Raw genomic sequence first — 18,719 nt, forward strand, 5'->3', positions numbered from 1 at the left:
GGGCTGGGCCCAGTCTGCAGCCAGGGGGCAACCTGAGGTGGAGGTTACCAGTTGTCTTGGGGCCTTATAGGTACTGGTCAGGGCTGAGAGCCTAGGCAGCCCCTGCCAGGGGAGGGGCCCATCAGCACCGGATGGATGTCACCATGTGAACTCATGACCCAGTCCCCTGCTAACCCTATCTCCCACCCCAGGCCTGGCGAGTGGCTACTCCATGACCCCCCCAACCCTGAACATCACGGAGGAGACACACGTCATCGACTCCAGTGACAGCCTGTCCATCTCCTGCAGGTATTCAGCCCTCAGCCAGGAGGGCAGGGGACTGGGTCCCTCCTACCTGGCAGGCCAAGGAGACTACAGAAGGCCAAGCAGATGGTGGCGGAGCACCCAGAAGGCAGCCTCTCCCCAGGGCAGAGGCCTCGAGGCTTAGGGTTGCTTCCAAGTGGCTTGAGTTGTAGGTGCCTGGAGGCATAGACCATCCCCTGCTCTGCAGACACAGGCACCCTGCACCCACCCCCATTTCACCCATACCCACCCCTCTTAATTTCATATGGACCACAGATCAGTCACCCTGCATCCACCCTTGGGTCACCCACACTGACCCCAGGCCACCCCATGCCCATGCCCAGGTCATCCTGCATGGACCCCAGGTTGCCTGCACCCACCCTCAGCCACCCTTCACTGGCCCCAGGCCCACCCACACAGACCCCAGACCTGTTATCTTCCCTGCAGCCCCAGCTATAATCTGAGGCTCAGGCTTCTCTGCAGGACAGCCTGCCACATGCAGGCCCAGGAGCCAGGCAGAGGCCCCAAGGGTCTCAGGGAGCACCCTGCCCCAGGTTCATGGTATGTGCCCAAACGCTGGTCTGCCCTGACCTCTGGGTGAGATAAGCTATGGGCCAGGCTTGGCTCCTGAGGAGGTTCCACAGGGACTGTCCCCCAGGGCTGCAGCCTGGGCCCCTCTTGATGTCCTGCATCCTCTGCCAGGGGGCAGCACCCCCTGGAGTGGGCCTGGCCAGGGGCTCAGGATGCACCAGTCACAGGGGAGAAGGACGGCGAGGACATGGGGATCGTGCGAGACTGTGAGGGCACAGATGCCCGGCCCTACTGCAAGGTTCTGCTGCTGCAGCAGGCCCACGCCAATGACACGGGCAGCTACCGCTGCTACTACAAGTATATCAAGGCTCGCATTGAGGGCACCACTGCAGCCAGCACCTACGTATTTGTGAGAGGTGAGAGGGGTCCAGCACTCACCCATGCGGCCACTCAGGAGCCACAGGCAGGGTCCTGGGTCCTGGAGGGGTGGCTGGCACCTGCACCCCCACCCCCAGCCTTTGAACCCCATGGGGCTGCCCTGCAGCCTCAGACCTGGGCAGAGACCCCCTGAGCCCCGCCTTCCCCTCCCACAACATGCCCCCTCTCCTCAGACTTGGAGCAGCCATTCATCAACAAGCCGGACACACTGCTGGTCAACAGGAAGGACTCCATGTGGGTGCCCTGCCTGGTGTCCATCCCCGGCCTCAACGTCACGCTGCGCTCGGTACAACCCCACGCCAACACCCACCCTGGATCTGGCCCTCCAGTCCTGTCCCTGGGAAAACTGCTGCTTCTCTGGCCAAGAGGAAGGGGGCAGCTGGGCGCTGACAGCCACCATGTCTCTACAGCAAAGCTCAGCACTGTGGCCTGATGGGCAGGAAGTGGTGTGGGACGACCGCCGGGGCATGCGTGTGCCCACTCCCCTGCTGCGCGATGCCCTGTACCTGCAGTGTGAGACCACTTGGGGTGGCCAGGCCTTCCTATCCAACCCCTTCCTCGTGCATATCACAGGTAGGGGCTGCCTAGGGCTGTAGGGCCCTCACCCAGCAACCACTCCCCATGTCTTGGGAGGAGAACTGCAGGAAGAGGACAGGGACCCCCCATTTCACAGTAATGAAGCTGTAGGTGCCATGGTTTGGCTGGTCTCAGTGGGTGCCCTGTACTCTGTGCACGTTGTCCTATGAGGGACATGGGGGTCACTGTGTGTGTGTCACCAGGAAATGAGCTCTATGACATCCAGCTGTTCCCCAAGAAATCACTGGAGCTGCTGGTTGGGGAAAAGCTGGTCCTGAACTGCACTGTGTGGGCTGAGTTCAATTCGGGTGTCACCTTCGACTGGGACTATCCAGGGAAGCAGGTGAGGTCAGCAGCCCTGCCAGGGGCTGTGACTGAATCATCCCCAGGAATCCCCATCACTACCCACACTCACCCTGGTCAGGCACACACTTACCTCTGTGTAGAAGAGGTGCAGGCTCAGTCCTGCCCCAGGAGCCCCTGTCTGATACAGAAGTTTTCCTATCCTGAGGAAAACTCTGGGTCTGGGTCCAAGGCTTCTGGAGCTATTGCTGGCTGGGCTGGGGTGTGTGCCTATGGGGGTTAGTTCTCTCAGAGCCAGCCTGCTCTGACCCTATGCTTCCCCTGGTCCTGGGCAGGCAGAGCGGGGTAAGTGGGTGCCGGAGCGGCGATCCCAGCAGACTCACACAGAGCTCTCCAGCATCCTCACCATCCACAACGTCAGCCAGCACGACTTGGGCCCATATGTGTGTCTGGCCAACAATGGCATCCAGCAATTCCAGGAGAGCACTGAGGTCATTGTGCATGGTACGGCCTGTCAGGTCATTGTGCCCAGCATGGCCTGGGCTAGGTCAGTTGTCAAGCCTGGGGAACAAGGGTTCTTGTGCAGTGTGGGCCCAGGGTCATAGGTCATGGTGCACCTGAGCAGTGTGGCGTCCAGCCAGAGGGAAGGGAGGGCCGTGAGTGGACGGACTGCCCGGTTCCCACACCACAGAAAGCAGGGCATCTGGCCACTGGGGGTGGCTGTGAATCCCTGGGTGGTGGTGGGTCAGCGATGCTGGACCCAGCTTTACCCTGATGCCTCCCGTCTGGCAGAAAAGCCCTTCATCAGCGTCGAGTGGCTCAAGGGTCCCATCCTGGAGGCCACGGCAGGAGACGAGCTGGTGAAACTGCCCGTGAAGCTGGCAGCATACCCCCCGCCGGAGTTCCAATGGTACCTCCCTCGCTCCTGCCCCTCACTACCCACCAGGTCCAATGCAGAAAAGAACCACAGGGAGGGAAGGGCAGCATTCTCCCCACCACGGCCTACTCCTTGAGACTTGGATGGGGAACTGTCCCCACTATCAGAGCCTTCACCCTGGGCAGGGAACCCTTATGAAGATTCTAAGGAATATGCACATAATGCGATATTTTGGCTAGAGGAAAGGTTGGCCTGAATTGCCGCTAAACTGTGAAAGAGTGTAAATACCGGTCTCCTGTTATGTGTGGGTGTGTGTGTGGGCACAACATAGGGCTTTATCTAACTGTTTCCTGCACCCACTCAGCCTCTCTGAGGGCCCCCGCTGGAGGGTGTCATAGAGGGATGACTTCAGGTTTCCTAGGCCCCTCTCCAAACAGGTTGCCACACCCAGGATCCTTCTAACCAGAATTTTGGAGATGTCACAGGGGTTTCACAAATTATTATGGTGCTGGGCCCTGGGCTGATGTGTGTGGCAGTGGGCTAGAACTTCCGGAAGGCCTTCAGGCTCCAGATCCCCAGTTCTGGTGTGTGACCTGAGAGTATGGTCTCCCTTGCAGGGTATGCCAAGTGTCAGTGAGGGGTCCCTCACTGGTGGCTTCACCCTCACCGGGCACTCCCAGAGAGCTCCCAGAGAGCTCAGGAAGGCATAGCACCCCACCATGCACCCTTCGGCCATCTGAGCAGTCCACTTGGCCTGACCCTGGGAGGTCACACTCTAGCCTGACCCTTATCGTACACATGAGGAAAACAGGCCAGGAAAGGGGAATGGCATTCCTGCCCAAGCCCTGAGCCTCCTGGGAGGAGTCTGCTCCATTCTTTCACAGTTGGCCAGAGGAGCCTTGCCTTCCCAGCCAGGAGCACCTCCCACCAGGCAGGATGACATTTGCTGAAAGCCTGGAGCTGGGCAAGCAGAAGCCCAGACATTCTCAGCCAGAATCCCACTTCATTGGCCATAGGCTGGAAACAGGCTTCTCCTGGGAGAGCCCCCAGATGCCCTGGGCCTGCGCCTTCTGTGACCCTACCTCTGAGGCCACAGGCTTTGGGGTCCATCAGGGGCATCTGGTACAGGACCGGGACCCTTGAGACAGGGTCCAGAAGGGCGCTGATGCAGTCTGGAGCCTCCCTCACAGGTGCGGTCTCTTGGAGACGCCTAGGGCCCAGTACCCTGCCCTTCAAGGCCAGTAGTACTGACCCTGTCTAGGAGGGTGGCCAGCTCTGTTGCATCAGAGATCTGGCCCAGGCCTGATCCTCTGGCAGCTGACTGCCTCTCACCATTCCCACCACATCTGGCCTTTCTTTTCTCACTTGGCCAATACCTTCCTCCAAGAAGTGCTCAGCTGGGCCCACTGTTCACAGAGACACCTGCCCCAGGGCACTAACGGTGACCATAGCTCCGCAGGGGCCAACTCTTCCAGGTAATCGTGTGATGATTATGAGTAAGTGAATGGATGGATATCTAGTGGACAGACAGACAGGCTGGTCCTGGTTCCCAAAGCAGCCTCTGTGTGGCCGGCATCGGGCTGACCCTAAAGGCCATATCTTGGGTAGGCCTGACGACACCTGCAAGAAGGTTCATTTGGTTTCCCTGGTTTTCAGATGAGGACACAGGGGCTTGGGTCAGTGAAGCAGTTCACCTAGGATCACAAATGGGGCAGGTGGCAACCAGGATTCTGCACCAGAGACCAGCAGACCTCACAGCCTTGGTCCTGCTCTGCCCTGTTGTGTGACTCTTGGCAAGTCACGTCTCTTCTGACTGGGCTGTGGTGTTGCAGCTGAGGGTCAGACCCCCGCATCCCCCTCACTGTTACTCTCTGCCCCGAGGGCTGTGCTTCTCCTAGTGATTCTCTGGCTTAGTAAACCAGGGTAAGGCACCTGCCTAAGGGAGGGCAGCTTCCAGGCAGAGTCCAGAGCTTGGGTTGCAGGAGCACTGCCTACAGTACTGGGGAGGAGTCTCCTTTGGGATGTGAGTTTATTTATTCATTCACATGTGCGTCGAGCACCTACTTGTGCTGGGCGCTGCTCTACGTGTAGGGGATATGGCAGTGAGGGGACAGTCCCTGTACAGCTCAGTAGGGGAGACGGACAGTTAACAGACATACATGTGAACACTAACATGCAGATGGGCAGGCACAGGCCCGAGGGCCAGCTCCCGGTTCACACAGCTTCTCTGACGAGTGGGTGATATGAATATAGGAGAGAGGGAGACTTGCAGGTGTCTAGCATCCAAGCAAGGCAGGACAGTGAGTTGCATAGCCCTGGGGAGGGGGCAGGGCAACAAGAAGTCCCCATATCTGGAGAGCTCCAAAAAGGGCAGAGCCAGGGTCAGGGCTCCTGGACCCGCATGTGGTAAGGAGCTGTGCCCCTTGGGGACTGCACCTCCACCCCTTCACAGCACACACTAGTGAAGCCTATGAGAGACAGACAAGGCCCCCTGGGGACTGCAGTTGTCCCTGAGCCTATAGGTGTTGTGAGACCCGGTAGGTTGAGCCTGGAGACCATCCCCATAGCCTTTAGGCCATCTGTTCCCCAGTCCAGAGTCAGTTGCCGCAGCCCACACCCCTACTACTCTTCCCAGCAGCCTGGTCTGGTGCAGGAGGGGCCTCTTGCTCCTGGCCACTCCTGCCTCCTGACAGTATATCTCAGTTGTAGGGGCTGGGGTGCTTCATGGAAGGAGTGCCAGGACAGGGCCAGGGTGGGGTCCGCAAAGCCCCCTGAACTCCCTTCCTGGTCCAGGTACAAGGACAGAAAGGCAGTGTCGGGGCGCCATAGTCCACACGTTCTGGTGCTCAAGGAGGTGACGGAAGCCAGTGCGGGCATCTACACCCTCGCCCTGTGGAACTCCGCGGCCGGCCTGAGGCGCAACATCAGCCTGGAGCTGGTGGTAAATGGTATGTGTGGGCAGGACAGGAGAGGAGATGGTGGATAGGCGGGTGTGGTGGGGGAGGCTGACTGATTGGCTGTCTGCCTGTGTCCCCAGTGCCTCCCCACATCCACGAGAAGGAAGCCTCCTCCCCCAGCATCTACTCCCGCCATAGTCGCCAGGCCCTCACCTGTACTGCCTATGGAGTGCCCCCTCCTCTCAGCATCCAGTGGCACTGGCGGCCGTGGACGCCCTGCAAGACCTTCACCCAGCGCAGCCTGTGAGTGTGGCTCCACCCTGTCTCCCCTTACTTCCCAGCCCAATCTCCAACCTCAGTCATAACCCCCACTTACTGTCCACAGCCCTCCCCAGACCCCTGCTCTAAACCCGAACCCTATCGCGATTCAGGGATTGTAGCCAATCCCTGACCTCACCTCGCCTGAGCAAGGCTCACTTATATCAGTCAGGCCGGGCTGGACACTGGGGATGGTCCAGCCCACCCACCTCCCTTGAAAGCAAAGCCCTCCTGACACACAATTGCATATCTGGAGAGGACCTCTGGGCACCAGGGAGGACACCTCTCACAAAACAGGCAGACCTAGGCTAGTTTTGTGAGACTTGTACCAAGCCCCAAGGCACACTAAGTATGTCCAATGCTCATCAGCTCATCTGTGCAGCGCTCACCATGACCCCTTAGAGAGGAGAAAAGTAAGGTCAGAGAAGGGATGTACCTTTCCTAAGGTCATGGCAAAATAAGCAGCAGATCTTGCCCCACTGCTGGGCCACACTGCCCTACCTGACTGGGCGCCAACAGGACAGTCTGGGAGAACAGAGAAAACTTGGACAAACAAGGACCTGGAATGGAGGGGCCAAGGTGGTCAGTGGTCTGGAAGGCACTAGAGAACCAGTGAATGGTGTTGAGCAGGGGAGTAACTAGTCACATTTGCCTTTTAGCAAGAGATCCTAATGGGCAGGGTGCAGGGTCACAGGCTGGGAGCTGGGAACCCAAGGGAGACAGGGTGGCTTATACCGGCAAAGGGGCTGTGGCCCTGGCATGATCAGTTAGGAAGGTTCAGTCAGGGTGGCCAGTCCACAACATTCAAGGCTCATAAGAGATTCTTCTAGACCACGAGGTTGCAGGTCCCTGGCACCTCCAAATGTGCTTCCCTCTTAAGCTCTACCGTTATGCTCTGCATGATTACAGAACCCTGGGGCCAACTCTGCTCCATTAGGGACAGACAAGAGCCTCCCTTGGGCCACCCCTTCCCCCCAGACCCCCATCCCAGCAGGAGACCAAAGGTGCTGGGATGCACAGCCAGCCCAGGGAGGGGCTGCAGCTCTAGAAGGGGTAGGGAGGGAGAGGGCTTCCTGTAACAGGATTGGTGACTTTGCTGCCCTAGGAGATCTGGGTGGACTTTGCAGGAAGGGACACATGCAGGTAGAAGCAGGAGGCACAGCAGACTAGAGGATAACCGCAGAGCCACGGGCTTGTGGTGCTCTGCAGGCGCAGGTCCTGGCTTACTGGGGAAGGCTGTGTCTGGCAGCTCATGCAGGATGGGTCGCTAGGCCCTGAACAGTGTCCCAGAAACAAAGCCTCCCCACCTCACTTCAGCCCAAGGGCCAGCCTTACCCACCATGATGTGAGATGAATCTGAGTAGAAAAGCTTGACCCCACCCCCAGTGTGGGCCCTCTCTGCCTGTATCCCTGACCTGCCCTTGCCCCTTCTTGTCTTTCGCAGCCAGCGGCGGCAGCAGCGAGACCAAATGCCACAGTGCCAGGACTGGAGGGAGGTGACCATGCAGGATGCTGTGAACCCCATTGAGAGCTTGGACACCTGGACTGAGTTTGTGGAGGGCAAAAATAAGGTATGGGCCAACCAGGCCACTGAGTGGCTGGGGGAGAAGAAGTAAGGAGGCGGGGTGGGGCCCTCTCCTGGCCTTCTAGGTTTCCACTGGGCTTGCAGAACTCTTGCGATAGTAGCTGAGAGTCAGTAACCTTTCTGCAGTGTCTCTGGGCATCAGTTTCCCTGCCTGCATGTAGACTGTGGGGGCCAAACCTCCAACTGCTTCCCAGACAGGGAAGCTGAGATTCAAGGCCATGGGCCCAAGCCACCCAGGGCTAGGAGGGTTGGGGCTGGGGGCCGGCTCCATCCTTACCAAAGGCTGCTGAGCTGCTGGCTCAGGCTGGGGGCAATGCCTAGAAAAGGCCAGGCAGGGGAAGGACTGAACAAAGGCACCCACTTCCTACAGTCACTTCCTGTTTTCCTACACACCTCCAGAGCCTCTTCCTGTTCCAGGCTGGCCAGGAAGTGCCCGGCTTGGGGCTGGGGGGTGGGGTCTTTGGATGGTAGGCAGGGCCTATGGCCCTCTCTCCTCCTCTGCTTCCAAGCTTCCTACTCCCCCAGGCCAGAGTCCTTCTGGAGCCCTGGAACCCAGCCCCTCCCCTTGCCACTACCCAGGGCACTTGTGGGCACATCACAAAAGCCCTGGGGCGTTCATGGGCACATCACAAGGATCTCACACAGTAACCAGCTTCTCCCCTTGGACCACAGGCTGACCCTTGATGTGACCAGAGCATGAATCCTAACTCTGGCTTGGACCATCCCAGTGCTACCAGGCCCCTGTCCCCTCCTCGATATGGCCACAGCCTGAGCCCATCCACAGCCAGAGGTCTCTCTGGTCCTGCCTAATGCTGCCCTCTGACCTCAGCCACAGTTGAGGCCAACTGTCCATAGTGCTGTTCGTTGGGTTTTCTGGGGAGCCACCTCTTGCTGCTGCCCAAGGGTCTCACCACCTTTTCCCTGCCTCACCATTCCTGGTACTGTCTCTGAGCTTTGGTCATCTCCAGCTCAGAGCCTCAGTTTTCCCCATTACTCTGGTGGGCACAGCAACCTCCATGCAGAAAAGGAGGTTGGGGTAGGGGAACTCATGCAGGAAAGGGATCCTTATGCCTGACACATGTCCTGTCCAGACGGTGAGCAAGCTGGTGATCCAGGACGCCAATGTGTCTGCCATGTACAAGTGTGTGGTCTTCAACAAAGTGGGCCAGGATGAGCGGCTCATCTACTTCTACGTGACCAGTGAGTGACTTGGGCAGGCCTGGATGGAGGTCAGTAGCCAGGTGGGCACAGGAGGAGAACAGGCCTGGGAGAAGATGATATGCCTAGATTGGGGCCCATTGAGTTCTGGTGACCTTGAGGCACCCAGGAGAGATATCCAGTGTCCACTGGGCCCCTGGGTCTGGGCAGGAGGGATAGAGTTGGAGGTCATAGGCATATGGGCTGGGGTGGTAATCCACTGGGATGGATTGGCACCGTCTGCCCCCAGACCTGGAGTGCCTCCCCTACGGGTGCCCTCTTGTTCCCCACAGCTCCGCCTAACTCCACTTCCCTCCCACCCTCTTCCTAATCCCTGGATCCTGCACAGCAGCTGGTTCCTATGTGCATTTTGCCCTGGGGGGAAGGTCCATAGTTTCCTCAGATTTTCAAACTTGTTAGTGACCTCAGAAAAGCTAAAAAGATCATGGAAGGACAGTCACTGGGCCCAGAGGTGTAGACGAGGGCATGTGGAAGAAAGATGGATCCAAAGAGAACACTTTGGAGGGGAGAGGAGCCCGTAGGAGCTTGACAATGAATGGCCAGAGGGACAAAAGGAAATTGGGAGGCATTGCCAAAAGCTAATGAAACCAGATTGTTTCAAGGAGAGGACAGTGGTGGGGAGTGTGGTCAGCAGTGAGGGAGAATGGGGACTTAGGCCCCTGCTGAGCCTGGTAGCAAGGAACTCAATGATGATCTGGGATCCTGGGAGAGGTAGGGGCAGCAGCCAGTTGGGGCTTGTCTAGGAAAAAGCTAGAAGGAGGCAAGGCCGGAGGAGACCCTGGTGGAAATGACTTCAGAGAGCTGGTCTCTTGTAAGTGAGAGGGAAAAGAGGGCTCCAGAGTGGTGTCCCTGCCCCAGATACATGTGATGTACACCCTTAGTTGAGAGCTGAGTGAGTCCAAAGGCCAATGAAAAAGGGAGAGAGAGCCCCTGGGCAGGGGGGTAAGTGAGCCAACACTGTGACACAGCTTCATAGTAGTTCCTCCTCCCTCCCCAGCCATCCCCGATGGCTTCAGCATAGAATCGGAGCCATCAGAAGATCCTCTAGAGGGACAGGCTGTGCGCCTGAGCTGCCGGGCTGACAATTACACTTATCAGCATTTGCGCTGGTACCGCCTCAACCTGTCCACGTTGCATGACGCTCACGGGAACCCACTGCTGCTCGACTGCAAGAACGTGCACCTATTCGCCACGCCGCTGGCCGCCAGTCTGGAGGAGGCGGCGCCCGGGGTGCGCCACGCCACGCTCAGCCTGACCATCCCCAGCGTGGCACCAGAACATGAAGGCGACTACGTGTGCGAGGTGCAGGACCGGCGCAGCCACGACAAGCACTGCCACAAGAAGTACCTGTCAGTGCAGGGTGAGGCAGGCAGGGCCTGAGGGCAGGGCAGGGCGGCGCTTCCCAAGGAGCCTTCACCCCCAGCCCAGCATGCGCCTGGGGGGTCCATTCCCGAGCCCGAGCCTGCAAGAGCGTCACCCTCCCCAGCCCTTCTGTGGAGGTGCGCAGCCCGGCCCACCCCCGAACTCAAATCCTGACCCTTCAGCTTCGAGAGTTCCCAGCCCTGGAGGGCCCTTTCCTGGAGGGCCCTCCCGCTTTCTGAAGCTCCAATTAGCTCCGTCTCCACCCCGCCCCCAGCCCTGGAAGTCCCGCGGCTCACGCAGAACTTGACTGACCTCCTGGTGAATGTGAGCGATTCCTTGGAGATGAGGTGCCCGGTGGCCGGGGCGCACATGCCCAGCATCGTGTGGTACAAAGATGAGAGGCTGCTGGAGGAAGAGTCCGGTAGGGGGATGGACGTGGGTAAAGGAGGGAGGGGGTCCGGAAGCTGGTGAGGCCAGGCCCCAGACCTACCTGAACTCGAACCTGCACCAACTCGCTGCAGGAATCGACCTGGCGGACTCGAACCAGAGGCTGAGCATCCAGCGCGTACGCGAGGAGGATGCTGGGCGCTATCTGTGCAGTGTGTGCAACGCCAAGGGCTGCGTCAACTCCTCTGCCAGCGTGGCCGTGGAAGGTCCGGCCTCCCCTTCACGCCCCTCCACCCACCCTCCGCCTGCCCTTGGCGCCGTCTTCTCGTGGCCACCTCACTGCTAGTTGTGCCCACCAGAAGGGGCACTTCCCGCAAGGTGCACCCTCTCCCTCCTCACAACACGCACACACTAGCCTCTTTCTGCCCACTCAGGCTCCGAGGATAAAGGCAACATGGAGATCGTGATCCTTATTGGCACCGGGGTCATCGCCGTCTTCTTCTGGGTCCTCCTCCTCCTCATCTTCTGTAACATGAGGAGGGTGAGCACTCCTCCCCCAGCTGAGTCTCTCCCCAGCTCCTCATGTGGTCTCTCTCCACCCTGGCTAGCCCTTAAGTTAAGGAATATTGTTCCACGTGGAAGCCTTGTATCCTGGGAGGCCTCCCTGTCCCCTCCATGCTGGGCTGTTACAGGACCAGAGGTTGTCTGTCCATCTGTCCCCTCCTATATTGAAAGTCCCTAAGGAGCTCCCATCTGTCCCAGACAAAGTTTTACCCAAGCCAGGGTGGTATGGCCAAGTCAATGAGCTGTCCCCATCCGCACCCCCAGCCAACCCATGCAGACATCAAGACCGGCTACTTGTCCATCATCATGGACCCTGGGGAAGTGCCTTTGGAGGAGCAGTGTGAATACCTGTCCTATGATGCCAGTCAGTGGGAGTTCCCCAGGGAACGGCTGCACCTCGGTGAGACCCCGCACCCAGCCTACTTCACCCACCCTGTACTGCTGGGCAGAGACAGCTTCAGCTGCTATGGGGCTGGGCAGGCTAGAGCCTTGAAATCCCTCCATTCTCAGAACTCATGCCAGAAAGTCCCACCTAGCCCCCACCTGGCCCGACCTGTCCATCTAGGCATGCATCCCCAGAACAATGATTGGGGCTCTCAATTCCCAGGCCCCCAAGGTCACTTCCTGCTGCTCTAAGCAGGGTGGGCCCATCACACCTGCTGGGAGAGGATGCAGGCCTTCCTGTCTGCCTCTCCTCTCCCTCTCTTCCCACTCCCACTCCCCATGCACTTCCTGTTTGGCAGAGGGGAGCCCAACTTTCCTCTGCCTCCTGGGCCTTCCTTCCTGGCCCTCCACAGGGGTTGTCCCTTCTGCCCAATCCTCTCCACCCTCACCCCCATACAGCTCACCTGGAACCGGCTCCCTGCCCCCACAGGGAGAGTCCTCGGCCATGGGGCCTTTGGGAAGGTGGTGGAAGCCTCGGCCTTTGGCATCAACAAGGGCAGCAGCTGTGACACTGTGGCCGTGAAAATGCTGAAAGGTGTGGGGTCAGCTGGTAGAAGGGGTGGCTGAGCTGGTGAGAATCAGCAGCTCTGGGTGGGCTGGTGGGTCTGTGGTACAGGAGGGGAAACTGAGGTTCAGAACAGATTCTTACCCTAGGTTCTACAGGGAGTCCATGGGAATTAGAGCTGAGCCTGGGGTTCATCTCTGAGTAATATTTACCAGTTCCACCTAAACCCTTTGCCTCAGAGAGGCAGGTGGGATGTGCTGCGCCCATACCAGCAAGAGCACTGGCCATGCCTCAGCTAAGCTAGTGGTGCAGAAAGAGGGTCGTGCAGGGGCTGGGTGGTGGGCTGGGCACCACGCGAAGCCCCCATGTTCCCTCCAGAGGGCGCCACAGCCAGCGAGCACCGTGCCCTGATGTCAGAGCTCAAAATCCTAATCCACATCGGTAACCACCTCAACGTGGTCAACCTCCTGGGGGCGTGCACCAAGCCCAATGGTAAAGAGCTCGGGTGCCCTGGCGGGAGGGTGAGTCCCCCAGGGTGCTCTGTCTTTGTAGGTGCAAAGGGCCAGCTGGGCTGGGAATGGGCAGGGATGAGGAGGGGCGCAGGAGGGCTTTGGGGCAGGGCTGTGGCTGTGGTGCTTGCCCTCCAGCGTACCCTCAGTCAACAAGCTCCTGGCTCCTGCCCTGCCCCAGGCCCCCTCATGGTGATCGTGGAGTTTTGCAAGTACGGCAACCTCTCCAACTTCTTGCGTGCCAAGCGGGAGGCCTTCAACCCCTACGCGGTAGGTAGGCGCCCCACCAGGGGCCAGAGCTCTGCTGGTGAGCAAGCAAGGCTCTTAGATAGGCTGGGGAGAAGGTGTGGGGAGTGATTTTGCAGTAGATGGCCAGCCTCCTCCCCCTCGGACCTGCTTCGTGCATCGCAGGAGAAGTCCCTTGAGCAGCGAAGGCGCTTCTGCTCCATGGTGGAGGGTGCCAAGGCTGACCGGAGGAGGCCAGGGAGCAGCGACAGGGCCCTCCTCACAAGGCTCCTGATGGGCAAGGGTGGGGCAGGACGAGCCCCTCCGGTCCAAGAAGGTAAGAGTCTGGCTTCCCCTTGCCTGAGTTGGCTGGCACACTCATACCTCATGATCAGGGACCCTGGGATAAGCCAGCCTGGGGCCCTCCTGGAGAGAATTATGTGGGAGAGCATGTAATGCACTCTGCCTTAGGAAGGGAGGACACCTCAGGAACAGTTTTCACAGAGACTTTTGATGTTTGATTTGGACATCTAGACATGAACAGGAGTTTGCCCTGCAAACATGGTGGGGAGCAGTCCATGCAGAAGTAGCAGGAACAGAGGTCTAGTGTGGCAACAGTATTCATTGCTCTGGAAAGTGGTTAGTGGGTGTCACAGAGAGAATGGAAACTGAGGGGCAGGAGAGGGGGCCAACATGCTTGTTAAGCCTGGCCAGGAGGGATGCAGCCAGGTTCAGTGAACAAATGCTCCCTTTGGGGCTGGGTGGAAGATGGGAGTCATGGATAAGGACCCTCCTGAGCCAACCTCGCTTCTTTGTGCAGCTGAGGACCTGTGGCTGAGCCCACTGACCATGGAAGACCTTGTCTGCTACAGCTTCCAGGTGGCCCGAGGGATGGAGTTCCTGGCTTCTCGCAAGGTGACTGCCCCAGCAGGCTCTTCAGAGGGGAGAAAGGCCAAAACTCACCAGCATGTCAAGCTTGGTCCCAGCTCACCCCACAGCACAGCTATGATCAAGGCGCATCTCTCCCACTTCACAGAGTTATAAACTGAGCCCAAAGGGTGGAATTGACTTCCCAAGGTCTCCAGCTAGTCAGAGGCAGAGCTAGATATAGAATCAGTCTGTCCCGCTGCATAGCCTCTTCTGCTGTCCACACGGTTCCACAAGCTCTCTCCATGGCAAGTCCTGGGGGCACACAGAAATCTGTTCTCAAAGAGCAGGGCTCAGGTGGGGCACCCTGGAGCTCTAGGTGTGGGTGTGGCCCCAGGGGCCTGCACTGATCACTGCATTGCACCTCACTGCACCCCTAGTGCATCCACAGAGACCTGGCTGCTCGGAACATCTTGCTGTCAGAAAGTGATGTGGTGAAGATCTGTGACTTCGGCCTGGCCCGGGACATCTACAAGGACCCTGACTACGTGCGCAAGGGCAGTGTGAGTGCAGACCACAGAGGAAGGATGGGGGTTGGGGGCCATGGAGCAGGGTGGTGGACTCACTGCCATCCACATGGAAGGTCTGAGGGCCTGCGCCTACGGGGATTCTGGTGGCCTTGCTGAGGCACCTGGAGCAGGTGAGTGGAGACAGGAGCTGACAAACAGGGACCACAGCGCTCCAACTGGAGCTTGTGTTTGGCCCCGTACCTTGGTCCATTAGGTGGGCACTGACTCCCCATGCCTGCCCACGAGGGGCTGGACATGCAGAGGTGGACCCTACATGGCATCTGTCTTGGAGGTGGACAGACCTGGTGTAGCAGGGTCACAGCAAAGTACATGGGTGCTAGGTGCAACTTGTGTCTCATTGGTGGTGCTCAGAGGCAGGCATCTGAGCATCCATCGCTGATTAGAGTCTTGCCCCAGGGGAGGAAAGAAGAGGCTTAGAGGGAGGTCAACAGGCAAAATGGGTCCAGGCTATGAGAGGCCCACCGTGAAGGCTTTTGTCCTTCATTCTAACTGGCAGGGGTGTGGAGGTAAGAGTCAGGTGTGCCGTCCAGAAGCACCCCCCTCTGCAGGCTGTGAGGAGAGGGGAGTGGGGGTGCTGGGGTGGAGGCAGAGGCAATTCTGGAAGGGCCATGGCCCTCAGGGCTCCCAGGTAGAAGCCATAGGAGGAAAAGCACATCAGAAGCCACAGGTCAGGAATGATGTCATGCTTCCAGCTTGGGGACCAAGTGAGTGGAGAAAGGTGGAGCTGGTGAGGGTGTGCAGGGATACAGGTGTTCCTCTGGATGCTGGGCTGAAGGGTCTAGAGCTGGAGGAGGGCTGCAAGTTTTCCCTGGGAGAGCACAGAGGAAGAGAGGGGCCCAGATGGACCCAGGAGAACAGTAGCAGGGCAGAAGCCTTCAAGGGAGGAATGAAGGCTTCTGCATCCTACCTGCAGGATGGGGGAGGGGCAAATTGCAAGAGCCATCTGAATACACACAAGGTGGATGTAACCAAAAAGACTTTCTTGGGATGTGACTCCACAGAGTCCTGGGGAGACTGGGGGCAGGAGGAGGGCTGCCCAAGGGTTTGGCCTCTTCCCTCTCTTCCCTCCCCCACTGGGGACACATGTTCCTCCCACAGGCCCGACTGCCCCTGAAGTGGATGGCCCCCGAGAGCATCTTCGACAAGGTGTACACCACACAGAGCGATGTGTGGTCCTTTGGGGTGCTGCTCTGGGAGATCTTCTCCCTGGGTGAGTGCAGGGCAGGGTGCAGGGGAGGGGGGAGGTAGGATCACAGGTTCCAGGTCACTCCACCAGCCCCTCTGCACAGGGGGCTGTGCAAACCTGGAGCGAGCAGCCCAGGTCATTCTGAGGCAGGTGGTTGGAGAGCCCCCTGCCTCTCCCCTTCACCTCCAGCCTATGCCAGGGCAGAACCCTGTGTTCACTCAGCAGCCCCTGGGGTCAACACAGGTCACAGAGGGTAACACCATACGAGTTCCCCCAGATCTCTCCCTCCCTGGCTGAGCCCCTTCCTCACCTGCCATTAGGGATGCTGCTCCTGCTTTTGCAGGACTGGGAGCAGCTGGGAGGAGACAGGGTGCTCACTCAATGACCACACCTGCAAGAACCTCACATGGGAACCTGGGCCCTGCTGGGACCAAGGTGAAGCCCCCCCGCACCAGGGTAGGGGTGAGGCGGTAAACAAGTGGGAAAGTGAAAACACTGAATGGCAGCCGTGACTGATGCTGTTACTAAAAATAAAAGAGCATGGAAGAGTGCAGGAAGGACAGCACTGTGTGTGAGCCAAAGGGGCCAGGAGGGCCCAGGCTGATGAAGGTGGGTGGAGTAGAGGCAGGTGGGCCTGGGAGGATAGCAGTCCAGGGTGAGGGGTTAGCCATGGCCATGGTCCCCGCGTGTTGGAGGTGGACATGGTATAAGCAGGTGGCATCGGGAGATGCAGTGAGGGCTAGGAGAGGTGGCTCATGCAGCCTCTGCAGGCCTGCTGGGCTGAGGACCTGAAATTTAAGTCTACTGGGAGCCATGCAGGGTTTTGGGGGAGGGATAGAGCAGTCTGACTCTTGTCTTAAAAGGGTTGTTCCACTGCTGTATGGCTTGCAGGAGCTGTTTTTCCCGTGGTCAGGAGAGGCAAGGAGGGAGCTAGGCAGGGTTAGGTCCTGTTTGCTGGTACAGCCACAGGACTTAAGGAAGAATTAGAGAAAGCTTCTCCTAAGAGGGGTCATTGTGACAAGACAGCTCAACTGGCTTGTCGAAGCTCTACTGACCCTGATGATCCCAGGATGGGACATGTTTTCGCTAATGTGCCTGTAATAAGCGGTGATGCTCATGGCAGCTCTAGCAAGCGGGTGCCACCGTCCTCTTAACCAGATGAAGAACTAGCAGTGGGGGAGGGGAGCAGCAGGCCAAGCCCTCTGCCATGGAGGACCAGGACAGAGGCGATTTGGGGTCTGGGCTGAACAGTAGTAGCCTGCTCCCCACACACCCACCCATCCTGTTCCTGCCCTCAGGGGCCTCCCCATACCCTGGGGTGCAGATCAATGAGGAGTTCTGCCAACGGCTGAAAGAAGGCACCCGGATGAGGGCCCCAGAGCTGGCCACTCCTGCCATGTGAGTCTCTTGGGAAGCCGTGAGGCACTGGGGGGCCAGAGGGGTGGGTGGGCATTAGGAAAGGGGAAGAGGGGTTGTGTACGGGCACGGGAAGGGCGGTATGCAGGCAAGGGTGGGAGGTGGGAGGTTGTTCAGTCACAGGGGTGGGGGTGGAGGCCTGCAGACACAGTCTCTCACTCCACCACTGGTCCATTGACAACTCTCCTCCCTGCAGGCAGGAGGGACAGCCCTACCTAGGCCCTGGGGAGGGAGGGAGGCAGAGCAGGTGTGAGGGATCGTTAGGCAGGGGGCTTGGGGTTTGCTGGGGTAGGGTGAGGGGTGCACTCAGAACACAATCCAGCATCCGGCTGTACCCGCAGACGCCGCATCATGCTGAGCTGCTGGGCCGGAGACCCCAAAGAGAGGCCTGCATTCTCAGATCTGGTGGAGATCCTGGGGGACCTGCTTCAGGGCAGGGGTCATCAGGTGAGCCCCCACTCTCCCTGTCCTGCTACAGCAACCTCTGGCTCCAACCCAGGGACCATCACATGGCTGGTCAGAGCCCAACTTTGCCCATGAAGAGCCCCAGGCTGGTCCTCAGGGAGCCTACAAGGAGCCCTGTCTCCCAGCAGAATAGTGATATGTTCCTCTACCTCCCTCTCTGTCCCTCTGCCCCCTTCACCTGCCTTTGACTTGTATCTCCCCCCACAGGGGTGGGGAACAAAGGCAGCTCAGGGCTGGCTCAGGGCAGCTCAGGGCCTCAGCAAGTGCCCTGGGACCTGGAGGAGGGAGCAGGGAGCTGCTGCTGCCCCAGCCTCAGGGGCTGGAGACTGGCACTTCGGTCCACTTCTGCCCAGGAAGAGGGTGGGAAGCACTAGTGCTGGTTCTTGAGGCTGTGGAGCAGCTGGGGCTCTGGAGTGAGGATGCTCTTCTTGTGCCTACCTCCTCCTTTGATGGGGCACCTGGGAGGGCTGTGGAGAGAATTTGCCTGCTCCTTTAGTCCTTGGTGCCCTTGAGCACAGCACTTGAAGGGTGAGGAACTCCAGCAGTCCTGAGTGCAGGCGTGGGGCTAAGGGGGCACAGGGGCCTCTGACCCTGGCCATTTGTGCCATTCCTGCCAGGAAGAGGAGGACTGCGTGGTTTCCTGTGGCTCTCAGAGCTCAGAGGAGGGAAGCTTCTTGCAGGCGTCCACCACGGCCCTGCATGTCATGGAGACTGATGCTGACATGGAGGACAGCCCACCAAGCCTGCACCGGCACAACCTGGCTGCCAGGTTAGCCACCCTCTCCAGGTCCAGGGGTCCCCCAGGCAAGGGGGACATAGTATGTTTTATCCTCATCAGTCATCAGGAAAAGTGAACTACAAGGACTTGAGAGGCCATTGTATACCAGCTCAACAAAGTGACATTAAATGACAGTGCCAGTGTCGGTGACGCCCTGGTGGACCTGGTCAGTCTCGGGGCCCCCGCAAGGCCATGCAGCCTTGCGACTTTGCTTTTCTCCACACCTCCTCAGTTCTTCCCTCTGCCATCCTCTGCTTGCCCGCACTCTTAGCCCCTGAGAGGTCCTCCCACTGACAATTTCAAGGAAGTGCCCATCTCAGGCACAATGCCCTGGCCAGCTCCACACTGTAGGGAAAGAAAGTGGAGCTGGTGGGGAGAGGGGCGAGTCTCAAGAGC

General features: G+C 58.9%; 1 protein-coding gene across 1 annotated transcript in view; it reads left to right on the plus strand.

Moving 5' to 3' along the window:
- Positions 1 to 18,719, plus strand: part of FLT4 (fms related receptor tyrosine kinase 4) — a 37,143-nt gene that overhangs the window by 13,756 nt on the left and 4,668 nt on the right. Inside the window, exons 2-27 of the mRNA XM_079916931.1 lie at positions 192 to 288; positions 985 to 1,229; positions 1,425 to 1,537; positions 1,662 to 1,824; positions 2,031 to 2,170; positions 2,466 to 2,634; positions 2,923 to 3,040; positions 5,801 to 5,955; positions 6,045 to 6,207; positions 7,667 to 7,793; positions 8,899 to 9,007; positions 10,023 to 10,385; positions 10,662 to 10,808; positions 10,909 to 11,040; positions 11,209 to 11,315; positions 11,603 to 11,738; positions 12,213 to 12,317; positions 12,666 to 12,779; positions 12,978 to 13,066; positions 13,208 to 13,358; positions 13,842 to 13,936; positions 14,329 to 14,451; positions 15,577 to 15,688; positions 16,963 to 17,062; positions 17,422 to 17,527; positions 18,163 to 18,314. Coding sequence (XP_079773057.1) covers positions 192 to 288; positions 985 to 1,229; positions 1,425 to 1,537; positions 1,662 to 1,824; positions 2,031 to 2,170; positions 2,466 to 2,634; positions 2,923 to 3,040; positions 5,801 to 5,955; positions 6,045 to 6,207; positions 7,667 to 7,793; positions 8,899 to 9,007; positions 10,023 to 10,385; positions 10,662 to 10,808; positions 10,909 to 11,040; positions 11,209 to 11,315; positions 11,603 to 11,738; positions 12,213 to 12,317; positions 12,666 to 12,779; positions 12,978 to 13,066; positions 13,208 to 13,358; positions 13,842 to 13,936; positions 14,329 to 14,451; positions 15,577 to 15,688; positions 16,963 to 17,062; positions 17,422 to 17,527; positions 18,163 to 18,314 — 3,631 coding nt within the window. The remainder of the gene's footprint in view (positions 1 to 191; positions 289 to 984; positions 1,230 to 1,424; positions 1,538 to 1,661; positions 1,825 to 2,030; positions 2,171 to 2,465; positions 2,635 to 2,922; positions 3,041 to 5,800; positions 5,956 to 6,044; positions 6,208 to 7,666; positions 7,794 to 8,898; positions 9,008 to 10,022; positions 10,386 to 10,661; positions 10,809 to 10,908; positions 11,041 to 11,208; positions 11,316 to 11,602; positions 11,739 to 12,212; positions 12,318 to 12,665; positions 12,780 to 12,977; positions 13,067 to 13,207; positions 13,359 to 13,841; positions 13,937 to 14,328; positions 14,452 to 15,576; positions 15,689 to 16,962; positions 17,063 to 17,421; positions 17,528 to 18,162; positions 18,315 to 18,719) is intronic.

The sequence above is a fragment of the Stenella coeruleoalba genome (assembly GCF_951394435.1).
Source record: "Stenella coeruleoalba genome assembly, chromosome: 3".
Lineage (NCBI taxonomy): Eukaryota > Metazoa > Chordata > Mammalia > Artiodactyla > Delphinidae > Stenella > Stenella coeruleoalba.